General features: G+C 40.5%; 3 protein-coding genes across 3 annotated transcripts; all 3 read left to right on the forward strand.

Annotated features, from left to right (window-relative positions):
* Positions 1-659: 659 nt before the first annotated feature.
* On the forward strand, positions 660-3,961 carry rack1 (receptor for activated C kinase 1). Its single transcript, XM_086134646.1, has 8 exons — positions 660-883; positions 1,161-1,332; positions 1,929-2,076; positions 2,602-2,697; positions 2,904-3,014; positions 3,197-3,337; positions 3,535-3,645; positions 3,851-3,961. Exons 1-8 carry the CDS (start codon positions 775-777, stop codon positions 3,914-3,916), a joined length of 954 nt encoding a protein of 317 aa, XP_085990772.1. The 5' UTR covers positions 660-774; the 3' UTR covers positions 3,917-3,961.
* Positions 3,962-4,334: 373 nt separating this feature from the next.
* On the forward strand, positions 4,335-7,238 carry LOC147208415 (nucleoside diphosphate kinase 5-like). Its single transcript, XM_086134708.1, has 5 exons — positions 4,335-4,666; positions 4,757-4,953; positions 5,336-5,436; positions 5,511-5,629; positions 5,736-7,238. The coding sequence occupies exons 1-5, from the start codon at positions 4,421-4,423 to the stop codon at positions 5,817-5,819; spliced, it is 747 nt and encodes a 248-aa protein (XP_085990834.1). The 5' UTR covers positions 4,335-4,420; the 3' UTR covers positions 5,820-7,238.
* A 1,124-nt stretch (positions 7,239-8,362) lies between these two features.
* LOC147208416 (nucleoside diphosphate kinase 5-like) lies at positions 8,363-12,515 on the forward strand. Its single transcript, XM_086134719.1, has 5 exons — positions 8,363-9,669; positions 10,232-10,428; positions 11,389-11,489; positions 11,579-11,691; positions 11,768-12,515. Exons 1-5 carry the CDS (start codon positions 9,523-9,525, stop codon positions 11,849-11,851), a joined length of 642 nt encoding a protein of 213 aa, XP_085990845.1. The 5' UTR covers positions 8,363-9,522; the 3' UTR covers positions 11,852-12,515.
* The last annotated feature ends 473 nt before the right edge of the window (positions 12,516-12,988 follow it).

The raw sequence follows: 12,988 nt of genomic DNA on the forward strand, positions 1-12,988 counted from the left end.
GAGTTCATTGCGTGTGTCGCAGTAAAATCGAATTTCGAACCTTGGTTTTAAGATTTTAATGACAAAACAATCTTTGTCCAAAGCCAGCGACGCATAGTGACAGGCTGACCAATTAAATGCGCTTCCACTAGATGGCAGAAGGTACAATAAATCTGTGTACTGTATCCACCTTGTGCCTTTCACACAATAGAATACCAACGATTCACTTAAACAGGCTCAATTTGCAGCGAATTTGTGAATAAAATGAGAAGAAATCATCATGATTTCCACGTTTTACTTTTCGTCGTGTGCCGTGAGATTATTTTCTGTCAAACGTGCCATATGGCTCAATAGAAGTTTGAATGAATTACTTCGAAGTTTAATGTACGTAACAGTATAGGATTCATAAAATATAAAGATGTATACTTGCCCATTTCAATTATTTAATTCCCACAGTACAGATTTATTGATCGACTGTATACATTAAGAACAAAAAAAACCTAAATGAAATATGCTCCAAATTTACATCGATTAATCGCACTCCAGTTTAGTATAAAATGTTTGTATCTGCGTGAACAACAATCATTGTTTACTGCCGCTTGCTGTCTTTTCTCCAAACGTATGACGTCAAAATTTCCCATAATCCTTTGACGGTTTCTCACCCCTCATAGTTTTTGCATCCGGGTCTCGACTTCCTTTTCCTCTGTGCCCAGATGCAATGAGGACCTAGGGTAAAATTGGACTTCTAAAAATCCGAATCCATCCTCGTAGAAGGCTTCGCTGATCGACGCCAAAATGACCGAGCAGATGACAGTTAGGGGGACCCTTAAGGGGCACAGTGGATGGGTCACCCAGATCGCCACTACGCCTCAATATCCCGACATGATTCTGTCGGCGTCCCGAGGTGAGGTTCCCCCGCCGGTTTCTCCAACATGGCTACGCTAGCCTTCGACGGCTAACGACTTGGCCGTCGCCGCGTCAAATGAACCACAATGCTACTGAAATTCTCCTTTTGAAATCTATAGCAACCACAAGAAGCATACGCAACGTTAAAAATCAAAAGGTGATTGTGTAACGCAAACTGAGTGGAGAGGGTTTTTTTCCGACGTTAGCATTTCAGGCTAATGTGGCGAGTGAAAAGTCGACGTGACCTGAAGACTTCTTGTGTTTCTTCCTCACAGACAAGTCCATCATCATGTGGAAGCTGACCCGTGATGAAACAAACTACGGCATCCCTCAGCGCTCATTGAAGGGCCACTCTCACTTTGTTAGCGATGTTGTTATCTCCTCCGACGGACAGTTTGCCCTGTCTGGAGCCTGGGATAGCACCCTCCGTCTGTGGGACCTCAGCACGTAAGTACAGGCCATACGGAAGAGGTGATAGCCTCTGCTCCACGATACCTTAACGGATGTACTTTCAACCGTCAGCCCATTCATATCTGTTGTCATTTCCAGGATTCATTTGTACCGATTGCTCAGTGTACCCGCAACACTTTTCTATGGGCTTTGCTGTCCAACCTTGAGAAACTCATTTAAACCAACTTAAGTTCCCTAACAGCATAAATAAAGTATAACACTTTTTATTGGCTTTGAAGATGTGCCTGACATCTCTCCTTACATGAATTGTTACAAATTAGTAAGAAGTTAACCACTGATAAAACCCGGAATCGATGAGACACTGCATAATGCTTTTGAATGAAAGTCCTCTGGGCCTAACAGTCTTGTGGATGTTTTTAATACACCTTGAGACTGATGCTTTTGGAGGAAGTACTGTTTAAAAGGGAAGCACATTGATTTGGTGTCATTGATTATGCTGTAGTTTGTCTTTTCTGACCTCTACCACCATTGGTGTGTTAATTTATTTGAGGTTTTTCATTTAACAGCTGTAATAATTACAATGACTGCATTGTTACATCCTTAATGTCAACACTGGTGCAATGTCTCCACAGTGGCAACACCACCCGCCAGTTTGTTGGCCACACTAAAGATGTCCTGAGTGTGGCCTTCTCTGCAGATAACCGCCAAATTGTGTCAGGCTCTCGAGACAAGACCATCAAGCTGTGGAACACACTTGGAGTCTGCAAGTACACGATCCAGGTGATGGCCAGATTTTGATCTTTGCAGCTGAATTCAAGAGCGTTCGGTGCACTTTGAATTGCTTTGTTGAATGAAAAGGAATGAAATCAACATGTAATTGATAGATTCTAGCTTCTGACACCCATTTACTCAACACACGGAGTGGCGGTCAGCCAGAGGCGAACAGCCAACTCACTTGCACTTGCTGAAGCCTGTGTCACCCACAAGGCCGGGGTCCCACGTTGTAAAGCCACATACATCAAAAGTCATAGTACAATGTAGAATGTGAGAATAGCAGCCCCAAATGGACACAAAATAAGACCTGTACATCACATGTTTGTGAGTGTGTCGATAATTTTTGATCATGCAAAATAATTTCGTATCAGATTGTCCGTTGAAGTAATTGGTAGAATACTGGATTCCAAAAATATTCTGCCCTAATGCCTGGTCGAAAATCAACATGCACTCTTTGATGATGACTAAGGCCATGCATGTAACCAAGGTTTTTCCAGCAAAGAGACGATGTGGATTCCGTTCCCCTTTCAGGATGAAGGCCATTCCGAGTGGGCGTCTTGTGTGCGCTTCTCCCCCAACAGCAGCAACCCCATTATTGTGTCTTGTGGCTGGGACAAGATGGTCAAGGTATGCTGTTCCCTACATACTGCTCATCTAAAGTGTGGATTTGTCGGTTTCCCTTTGCCCAGTGATTATTTTTTTAAATTGCATGTATTATCTTAGTGTCATACATTGATGAAACACTTTTCAGTATGAGGGCACAACGCTGCACAGCTTCAAATGAATTTTGTGTGACCTTCGTATTAGTAACGTCTCTCCGTCCCCACCCAAAGGTGTGGAACCTTGCCAACTGCAAGCTCAAGACAAACCACATCGGCCACACTGGTTACCTGAATACTGTGACCGTCTCTCCTGATGGCTCCCTGTGTGCATCTGGTGGAAAGGTAAACTCACCTTGGGAGTTTTTTGGTCCGCCTTGCGGGGTTTTGCAGTGATGAAGTCTTAACTCATCTGTTTAATCATTGATGATAAAGAGGCTGTTTCTGAGTCTTAAGCGCCCCTGAAAGACATTGTGTCCAAATACAATGACAGCGTTACTGGAGCATGTTTGTGTTGTTCTCTACAGGATGGTCAGGCCATGCTGTGGGACTTGAACGAGGGCAAGCACCTCTACACCCTTGACAGCGGTGCCACCATCAACGCCCTCTGCTTCAGCCCCAACCGGTACTGGCTGTGCGCTGCCACTGGTCCCAGCATCAAGATCTGGGTAAACAACTCTTTAATACTCTGTAAGCCATAGTGGTTATATTTAAAGTTGCTGTGTGTGACGGTGATGAGACTTCCAATGCCAACTGTATTATTTGATGATAAAGAGGCTGTTTCTGAGTTGTTTCAAAATATATAAAAAACATTCTCCTTGCCCAAGTCCCTCTGTGTTTACTTTGTTTTTCCCCATTTCTGCAGGATCTGGAGGGCAAGATTATTGTGGATGAGCTGAGACAGGAGGTGATCAGCACAAACAGCAAGGCCGAACCCCCGCAGTGCACCTCTCTGGCCTGGTCTGCTGATGGACAGGTACATGCTTGGTTCAGTACAGATGTGTAAAAAGTGATAGTCCCCCAGTGATTATTCCCATTCACTTCAAATTCTGATGTACACTGGTGACAGTCCTGCAAATATGAGGGGCCAACTGATGGTTTTTCTTTTTTGTCAACGTAGTGCCATTTCAGATTCATATTAACATGTCTTTCCTCCCTTTTATTTGTGCGTGTGTACACAGACCCTGTTTGCTGGCTACACCGACAACCAGATCAGAGTCTGGCAGGTTACTATTGGAACCCGATAAGAACTTTTCATCAAAACAACTTTCAATAAAAGACTGTTTGACGAATTTGTGTGTATGGGATTCATGCTCTAATATGTGTTAACTAAAATGAACATAATCAGTGCATCTTATATTTGATAGCATATTGGACATATCAACCAAAGTGACACCTCTGTACATCCATGTAGTTTATGTATGTCGCCATTCAAAATTTTGTTGGATAAACTTTATTTCTGGTTTTGTGATGTACTGAAGAGTTCAACATTGTCTCACTGAATGTTTTCCCCTAGTTTTGTGATATAGTATTAACTTCAACGTTGTCTCGACTCGAGTGAGATTGCTGATCACGATTCTTTTTGCCGTTTGGTGTTTGCTGCAGTTCTCTAGATGGCAGTGGTGTTGCATTGGAAAGCTCGTTCATAGCCGGAACACTCAACAGTTTATACTTGGAGAAGGGTAGTAATTTAACAAATTGAGTGCAATATAAGTTAAAATCAAACGTCTTGGATCGTGGGATTGCCGAGAATGAATTTCAGGCCGCTTGCTCTGAGGGCTTGCGCAATGTTTACCGTATCCAAGCAACGTAATGAACGAGCCTCGGACCGAAGGCTGGACAAGCGCAGCTTATTCGTCATTTCGAGAAGCATGGACTCTGCCTACTTTCCTCGTATTCACGTCGAAAGAACTTTAGCACTCATTAAGCCGGATGCAATTCATAAAAGTGAGGAGATTGAGGACATCATTCTGAGAAAGGGATTTTCTATTTTGCAGGTAGGTTGAATTTAAGTGCTAGGCCAATTATTTATTGTCATGTTCCATTGGACGTTAGTGTGTGTGTAACAAACAATTCATCTCTGACAGAAGAGGAAACTGCAGATGACTCCAGAACACTGCAGTGACTTCTATGCAGAACATTATGGAAAGCTACATTTTCCCAGTTTAACTGCCTACATGAGCTCTGGTCCGATCGTTGCCTTGACTCTGGCCCGAGAAAATGCAATAGCCCAGTGGAAATCAATCATTGGACCCACTAAGGTCACAAAAAGTCCAACAAAATGGTGAGTTACTGAGCTGCAGAGGCAGTCTTTCAATACTAGTTTGTTTTTTAACCAGCCAATATATGCAGCACTTGTTTTTGCTCCCATTTTTCATGAGCTAAACTGAAAGCGCCAAGACCTTTTCTACGTACACTAACGGGTTCACATCTCGGCGAAAACAAGTGTTCAGTGAGAGTACTGGGACTTTTGTATCCACTGAAAAAGTTTCAGTTCAGTTCGATAAAATATCAGCAAAAACTAAAGTGTTACTTTTCTCTTTTTTCAGTACATATTCAGCCCCTACATTTCTTACTGTATGTAATTCAGTCCTCGTCTCTAATAGGCCTACATCTGTATTGCGTGTTGATTTTCCTATGAACGTGTATTTTGATTTTTCCTGTAGGCTTCGAGCAAAATATGGCACGTCTGAACTGCAGAACGCTCTCCATGGCAGTGAGTCATTTCATGCCGCTGCCCGAGAGATCAAATTCATGTTCCCCAACAGTAAGATGGATGCACGCACACACGCATGTACACACACAGTTCTTCGTTTTTATAATTGTGTTCAAAATATGCAGCTTTTATTGAGGCCTTTCCCACAAGAGCAGAAACTGAAGAATACCTGAGCCGATATGTGAATGAAACATTGCTACACGGACTCACTGAGCTATGCAAGCACAAGCCACACAACCCCTGTGTAAGTACTGTAGTTAATTTTATTTTAATGTTAAGACAAACCAATTCATTAATCACCAATAAACTCTTTGAGCTCGGTTTCCTAAAACCTTTGCATCCCTCAATAGGTTTGGCTGGCTGACTGGCTCATCAAAAACAATCCAAATGGGCCTCAAATATGTGATGGAGCTTTTGTAAAAGAAGTCAAATGACTGCTGGAGAATGGGTAATATAGCGGAAACTTAAGTGGGAATTCATGTACTGTAAAGTAATAATAATAATAATAATACATTTTATTTATAAGTGCCTTTCAAGGCACCCAAGGACACTTTACAATAACAAAAAACACGAAACAATACGGGTTGAGCAGCGGCAGCCAAAACGCGCCAGCGTTCACTCAACCCGAATCAAGTGAATCAAGATAAGATAAGAAAACCTTTATTAGTCTCGCAACGGAGAAATTCCCAATTCACAGCAGCAAAGTTATGAAATGAAGTAGAAGAACAAAATATAGGAACTGCTGGAAAGGCAACCACTCTCGCGGCGCCATCTTGAAGTCAAAATAACAAAAATAACACAACACAACACATAAGACACAGACAGTTGTGCAATCGTAACCACTTTTCTGCATACACTTTGTTGTTCATGTGTTACATTTCAAACTATTTACAACATAAAACCTTTACTAACTGTACAGACAAGGTTTTGAGTAACATTTTGGACTGTCATTAAGAAAATCAAACACTGAAATAAAATTGAAATTCAGGAAAACTACTTTTTGGAGATAGTTTGCAGAGTGACAATGTCACCCAGTGGTATTTTTAAGTATTGCTATAACTAAATGTTGAATGTCTATTTGTAGACAGGTAGTATAAGATAAGAAAACCTTTATTAGTCTCGCAATGGAGAAATTCCCAATTCACAGCAGCAAAGTTATGAAAGGAAGAAGTAGAACAACAAAATATAGGAGCTGGTGGAAAGGCAGCCACTCACGCGGCGCCCTTTTGAAGTCAAAATAACAAAAATAACACAACACAACACATAGGACACAGACAAATTTTCTGCATACACTTTGTTGTCTGAATCAGTTCTAGATGAAAGAGGAGAGGATCAAAGTGTCCTTTCACCAGTGGATCAGAGACGTCATGCTGAAAATGTGCACACGTCTGCTACAAGCTAAGTTTTGAAAGCAAACACGAAGCTGTAGCGTCCATTGACGAAAAGAGATGAGTTCACTTCTCCTGTCCCACGTAATCCACTATAGGAAAATATCTTGAAATTCATGGTTGTGTTGTATGCACTGATAAATGGATTGCTCCTTTAGATGCTAAATAGATTTACATTTTTCCAACTGTGCAACGTTTGGGACATTTGAGTTCTTATAGAAAGTAACTCCAAATGTATACAGTATACATTAGTGTGCATACTGCAATAGAAATCAAGGTATTGCAGCCACACACTCCTCACAAAAACATGTGGGCTCTCAAACTGTGCTTCTTAAAATGAATCTGTCTTTCAGGCCTTTCTCTGCCGACTCTGACACCTTTTGAAATGCTGGTGAACATTTGTAAAAAGATGATCTAGAAATGCACTGCTTTTGTCATTGCATAAAGTTGCCCTGTTAAAAATCAGTGCTGTGATTGTCACTGAGTTATTAGCTTTGTTTACAAAACAGGACTAAATTTACATGGGACTATTATTGAATCACATTTGACAATGCAGCTTTGGACTGTGAACAAGTGACTCATTTTAAATTATAGTTATATGTTTACCATAAAGAAAAATCTGGAATAAATTGCGATGGGCAAACTCATATTGCTCATATTCGTCCCTATGAAACATTAACTTTTGGTAATCTGTAAATACAATTGAACAAGTCACTCTCTTTTATGGCCTCTTCTGGCCGTGTGTGGAATTCTCTTCACAAATACTGTTATGAGCTGAGGTTAATCTTTGTCGTTGAGCCCTTGAATGTTTTGATAAATTCTATCCTGGCCTTTGTGTTCTTATTCCTAACACGAGTTTTTCTATTGTAGCAGCTGTATTTTTATGTTTATGAACTTCACTCATACCCTCTGGAAGTTGTTGCTAATGTTACAAACAATTTTAAGGTGTTTTCCTTACAGCTCTTAAATTGTCTCTGATGTCAATGACTGTTTTTTCCTTAAACTGCCTCTTTGATGTCTTTCGTCATCAAGTGTTTCTTTCTTCGGGGTATTCAAAATGGTTGCTTGATTATAGCCACTGTTGTTTCGGTAATGGCTAAAATTCATTTTCCATCCTCTCCCAGGTTCCAAATATCCATACAGTAGCTTGTTTTAAACCAAAAGACAGCTTTTCGGCATTCATGTTGTGAAATTTCAAACTGGTATGAATGTTGGTTGTAATGAATGTTTCAGGAAAACTACATGAACATGTCGCACAGCTGTCATTGGATGGTACTAGTGCACAATGGTAGCCTTACATTACGGAAAGTCTTTCGATACTTATATGTCATGTCATTGCTTTATCATAGTTGCTTGTTATTGCAATACTAGTGTAGCCTATACTAATGGAGACAATTTCCTTGTGTGCTCTCCATACGTGGCCAATACAGATGATTCTGATAATGATTCTGATTGATGTCTTTAGTCTGCTAAGTGTTTCCTTCTTCTTCAGGGCATTCAAAATGGTTGATTGAATATAGCCTCTGTTGTTTTTGTAATATCTATACTGTAATTCATTTTCCATCCTCCACCAGATTCCAAATAGCTTGTTTCCATGTTGTTAAATTTCAAACAGGTATGAATGTAGTTGGCACTGGCAAAATCCAAATTTCCGTAGCGTAGACATTCGATGTGAGGACAGGGCAACAAAACATATCAGTCATTTGTTACTGCACTTTAAATGAAAAGTGGATGGGTTCAAATAAATTCTTAACCGAGCGCAGACATTCGATGCTCGGACACAATGGGGCACCAAAATACATCAGTCATACGTTATAATACTTATCCATTCTCTCATCCAATTACATTAAGTGTACACATGCACACCCACTGCACCCTTTTCTAAAATAATCTCCACCATACAGCAGGTGAATCAACATCCCATCACTGCTCTTTGTTTTCAGTCTAGGACGAGAGCACTCAGAAATGCATTTTGAAATTTAGGCCTATGACAAAAAAAAATCCAAATTTGGTGAAAATTGAGTTGATCCGCACAGAATCTGTATGCAGTCATTGAAATACGTATCTGTTCTTCTGAACAACCCCATCATGAACTAAAATTTATCTCACCGACATTATTTCGTTTTGTTGGCAATATTTGCCAATTATCCTGAACCATGGCGCTGTGTGTGTGTTGTGATCCATCGCAGCAAAAAGTACCCACGTCCATACCTGTCAACTTGTACGTTTTCCCCGTATTTTATACGTTTTTATTTTTAATCATTTCAAATCATGTACGGCGTACGCCTTTTATAGGGAGGGGGGGCCCAATTGTGAACCGATCTCACAAAGACCATTTTGGCTCAAATCCAGATCGTCTCACCTGCTGGTAGCCAACGACAATGCCGTCGTCGATCGCTACTATTGTCACGGCAAACCAGCAAAAGTAATCCTCAATCGTATATATTTTTTTTCATCGCTGCGTACGGTCGGATTGATAAAGCATGATGTGGGCATGCGCGGTAAACCGTTGTGCGGGTTTTGTTGCTTTGTAAGGGGAATCGTAATCATTTATAAGGGCAGCTATGAGCCGAGGTTGACAAGTATGCACGTCATGTTCACCGAGGGACGAGCGTTGTGTGACGTCAGTAAACGATACGACCGCGTGACGTCATATAAAGTACAGTTCTCCCCAATGAAGTGTCAAGACGTTCACGCTCCTGTCAGAATGCAAAAACATCGTTGAAGACAAGAAAAAAACAAGCGTTGGATGGCGGACGAAACGTGCACGGAGGAAGAAAGTCCATTTCCTCGTATTTATGTGGAAAGAACTTTGGCAATCATTAAGCCAGATGCGATTCACAAAAGTGAAGAGATTGAAGACATCATTCTGACGTCGGGTTTCACTATTTTACAGGTTGGTCTCTCTCAGTCCAGTCAAAAAGTACTGCCACGTGAATGTGTTACTTTCTATCACCAGAGGGGGTGTTTTGTGCAAGAAAACGCTAATGATTCATGTTTTTGACTGCTTATTATATATATGGCATTTGCACAGTACAATACAATCCATCCATCCATGCATTATTTGTGCTGCTTATCCTCACGAAGCTCGCGGGCGAGCTGGAGACTTACCCAGCCCTCTTCGGGCATTCCATCTTTATTGATGTAATGCTTTCACAACACATTACCATGCAAAGTCACCTTTTAAGATCAAATCAACTTTATTTATAGAGCACTTTAAAGCAACCACTATTGCATACAAAGTGCTGTACGTGGAAAATTTTGTCATACAATAACAAATACAGTTAAAACATTAATACAATAAAAACAGTAAAACCCCCCCCCCCCAAAAAAAACGGTGAGGTTGCTTGCCATAAGGATGAATTTCAAGTGATGATGAAAATGATCAATCAAAAGTTGTTGTGTTAAACTTCTACAAATATTTCACAGAAGTGTCCCTAATCATTCATCCCATGCAGAGGAGGAAACTTCAGTTAAGTCCAGAACAGTGCAGTGACTTCTACACGGAACATCATGGAAAACTAACCTTTCCCAAATTGACAGCGTACATGAGCTCTGGTCCAATCATTGCTTTGACTCTGGCTCGAGACAACGCAATAGCTCACTGGAAAAACATAATTGGACCAGTCAAGGCATCAGACACTCATCCAGAATGGTTTGTTCCATTTGAAAGTTTTTTTTTTTTTTTTTTTTTTTGGTATATCCCTGGGACTTAAATGCAAAAGAAGGCTTTTGGTAAAACAAGCTTCCAATTGTCATTATCCAGTCGAAAGTATGTCAGTCACCCGGAAAGTCTTACACCACATTAAAACACTCAATACCAGTTTTGTCTCTGCGATAAGGAATCAAACTACAGTATTTCCGAACATTTAATATCCCTGATTGATTAAGCGGAAAATAATAATTGTTATTTTAATAAAATACATTTTTCAATTGGATGTCACATTTTTGTCATGGCAATATTGTATTGAATATAATTTACCCATGCTTTTTTCCCCACTCCATGTTTTATCCACAATTCCAAATAATTTGGCTAGAAAGCAGCGCTGCTCTGCGCCAAAAGCACACCATATCCACCAAGAAGCATGTTGACAGCAATTGCACTTCAGTTGGAACTGAGGCCATAGTCAAGGAATAATTTATGAACACGTCCAAATAGCAGTCAATTTGTAAGAGGAACGTCAACTACCTCAAGCCGCTATCCAAATAAACAAAAGAATGGCTTCACATTTAAGGATGTGCACATTCATGCAACTATTAGTATGATTCTATATTTCAGATGGCATGGACGAAAGGCGAAGTACAACCTGGATTAGTTGCCATGGCACAAAGACCACCACTATTCATGCCTATGTCCAATTTTAAATTAATTGTACACATGCATGTTTTTGGAATGTGGGTAGGGGATAAAGGTAAACCACACAAGCGTGGTGAGAACATGAAACTTCACACAGGAGGGCCTGACCTTTCTACTGTCAGGCCAAGGTGCTAACCACTCAGTCCCTGAACTACCCAGCAAACATTAAAAAATGTAACAGTTTTTTGTTTTTGTTTTTCACGTGAATTATACCAGTTATCGACATTATTTTGAAAGGTTTCCATATTTTTCCTCAAGCCTTCGAGCAAAATATGCCACGTCTGAGTTGGAGAATGCTCTCCATGGCAGCGAGTCATTTCATGTGGCGGAGCGAGAGATCAAATTCATGTTCCCTAACAGTAAGAAACACACACACACACACACATGTGGTTGTATGCATTAAACGCAAAAGTGACTCTGAAACGCAAAATATACTTTTTTTTTGTAGCTTTAACTGTTCCCACAAGAGAGGAAACAGAAGAATACCTGAGTCGATATGTGAACCAAACTTTGCTGCAAGGACTCACTGAGCTCTGCAAGCACAAACCACTCAACCCCTGTGTAAGTAAAGTGTCACGTGCATTTGTCACTACTGAATGGAATTGTTTATGTGTACCTCCTACTACCTTTTCATAAGGTTTGGCTTGCTGAATGGCTCCTCAAAAACAATCCGAACAAGCCTCAAATAAGTGATGGAGCTGTTGCAGAAGAAGCAGAATGACAAGAGGGACAAGAATGATGACGGCAACAGGAACTGATGATGGCAATAAAATATGGATATTTAATTACATTGGCAACATTACTCACAATGCAAGTGAAGGATTACAATGGAAATGTGACATTAACTTAATCATTAAACTAGACCCTGTTAAAGTTCTCTTCACACTACCAATCAATCAATCAAACTTTATTTATATAGCACTTGTCATACATAAAAATGCAACACAAAGTGCTGTGCCATTAAAACTTCAAAATTACAATATAAAAAGAGCCCCCCCCAACATACATATATAGTATATTTCCACACAAGCATGCCTATGCTCGTGCTCGCACGCACATGCACACGCACTAACACATACAAAACATGCACACATTCTCTGAAGACCCTGATATTAAAGAAGACAAAGCAAGGAACAGAGAAACCGTATAGAGAAGACATAGCAAGGCACAGAGAAACCATATGAGGGCAAAAAAAAACCCACCCAAGAGAATCTAATCTAATCCACGCTGAGTGACACCTGCCACGCCTCCCAGCATTGAAGCCCCCCAATAGGAACCACTGGCGCCCCCTCACCCCCAAAAGTAAATAAATCAATAAATAGAAACGGTTGAATCAAAAGAAGTACAGATAGAAGCTATTCAAAAGCCAAGCTAAAAAGATGTGCCTTAAGCCTCCTCTTAAAAACATAAAGTCTCTGCAGACCGGATGTCCTCATGTAGGCTATTCCATAGCTGCGGACCAGAATGGCTGAATACGGCCTCAGCATATGTTTTGGTCCTCATCTGAGGAATAATTAAAAGGCCAGTGTCAGAGGACGAACAGAAAAACAAACTGATGATAAATAAAGTTGCCATGAATATCCAAACAAACATCCATGGTCTTGTCTAATCCCCCCCACCCCCATACACACATTATTTAAACAACTCATTGACACAACAAATATGAGTGTTATAACGGGTATAACAAAGGGATAGCGGAAAAGTAACAAAGTATCAAATGTTACAGGGGGAAGGAATGTTTGGATAGAAATAAATTCCACGAAGAAATGGGGTTTGTATTGGGCAGTAGTTCTGAAAGTATGGTACAAGTAACTAGTACATGAAAGAATCAAATTATCAAACGGCCCAAATTAAGATA

Source organism: Hippocampus guttulatus, chromosome 2, assembly GCF_054856545.1.
Source record: "Hippocampus guttulatus isolate MCC_2025c chromosome 2, RoL_Hgut_1.0, whole genome shotgun sequence".
NCBI classification, from domain to species: Eukaryota; Metazoa; Chordata; class Actinopteri; order Syngnathiformes; family Syngnathidae; genus Hippocampus; species Hippocampus guttulatus.

Excerpts from the sequence above, each read along its gene's own strand:
- LOC147208415 (XM_086134708.1), top strand. The coding sequence starts at position 4,421 with ATGAATTTCAGGCCGCTTGCTCTGAGGGCTTGCGCAATGTTTACCGTA. Across the intron at positions 4,954-5,335 it reads ACAAAAAGTCCAACAAAATG|GCTTCGAGCAAAATATGGCA; the intron begins GTGAGTTACTGA and ends TTTTTCCTGTAG. Across the intron at positions 5,630-5,735 it reads ACAAGCCACACAACCCCTGT|GTTTGGCTGGCTGACTGGCT; the intron begins GTAAGTACTGTA and ends ATCCCTCAATAG.
- rack1 (XM_086134646.1), top strand. The coding sequence starts at position 775 with ATGACCGAGCAGATGACAGTTAGGGGGACCCTTAAGGGGCACAGTGGA. Across the intron at positions 3,338-3,534 it reads GTCCCAGCATCAAGATCTGG|GATCTGGAGGGCAAGATTAT; the intron begins GTAAACAACTCT and ends CCATTTCTGCAG. Across the intron at positions 3,646-3,850 it reads CCTGGTCTGCTGATGGACAG|ACCCTGTTTGCTGGCTACAC; the intron begins GTACATGCTTGG and ends GTGTGTACACAG.
- LOC147208416 (XM_086134719.1), top strand. The coding sequence starts at position 9,523 with ATGGCGGACGAAACGTGCACGGAGGAAGAAAGTCCATTTCCTCGTATT. Across the intron at positions 11,490-11,578 it reads CAAATTCATGTTCCCTAACA|CTTTAACTGTTCCCACAAGA; the intron begins GTAAGAAACACA and ends TTTTTTTTGTAG. Across the intron at positions 11,692-11,767 it reads ACAAACCACTCAACCCCTGT|GTTTGGCTTGCTGAATGGCT; the intron begins GTAAGTAAAGTG and ends CCTTTTCATAAG.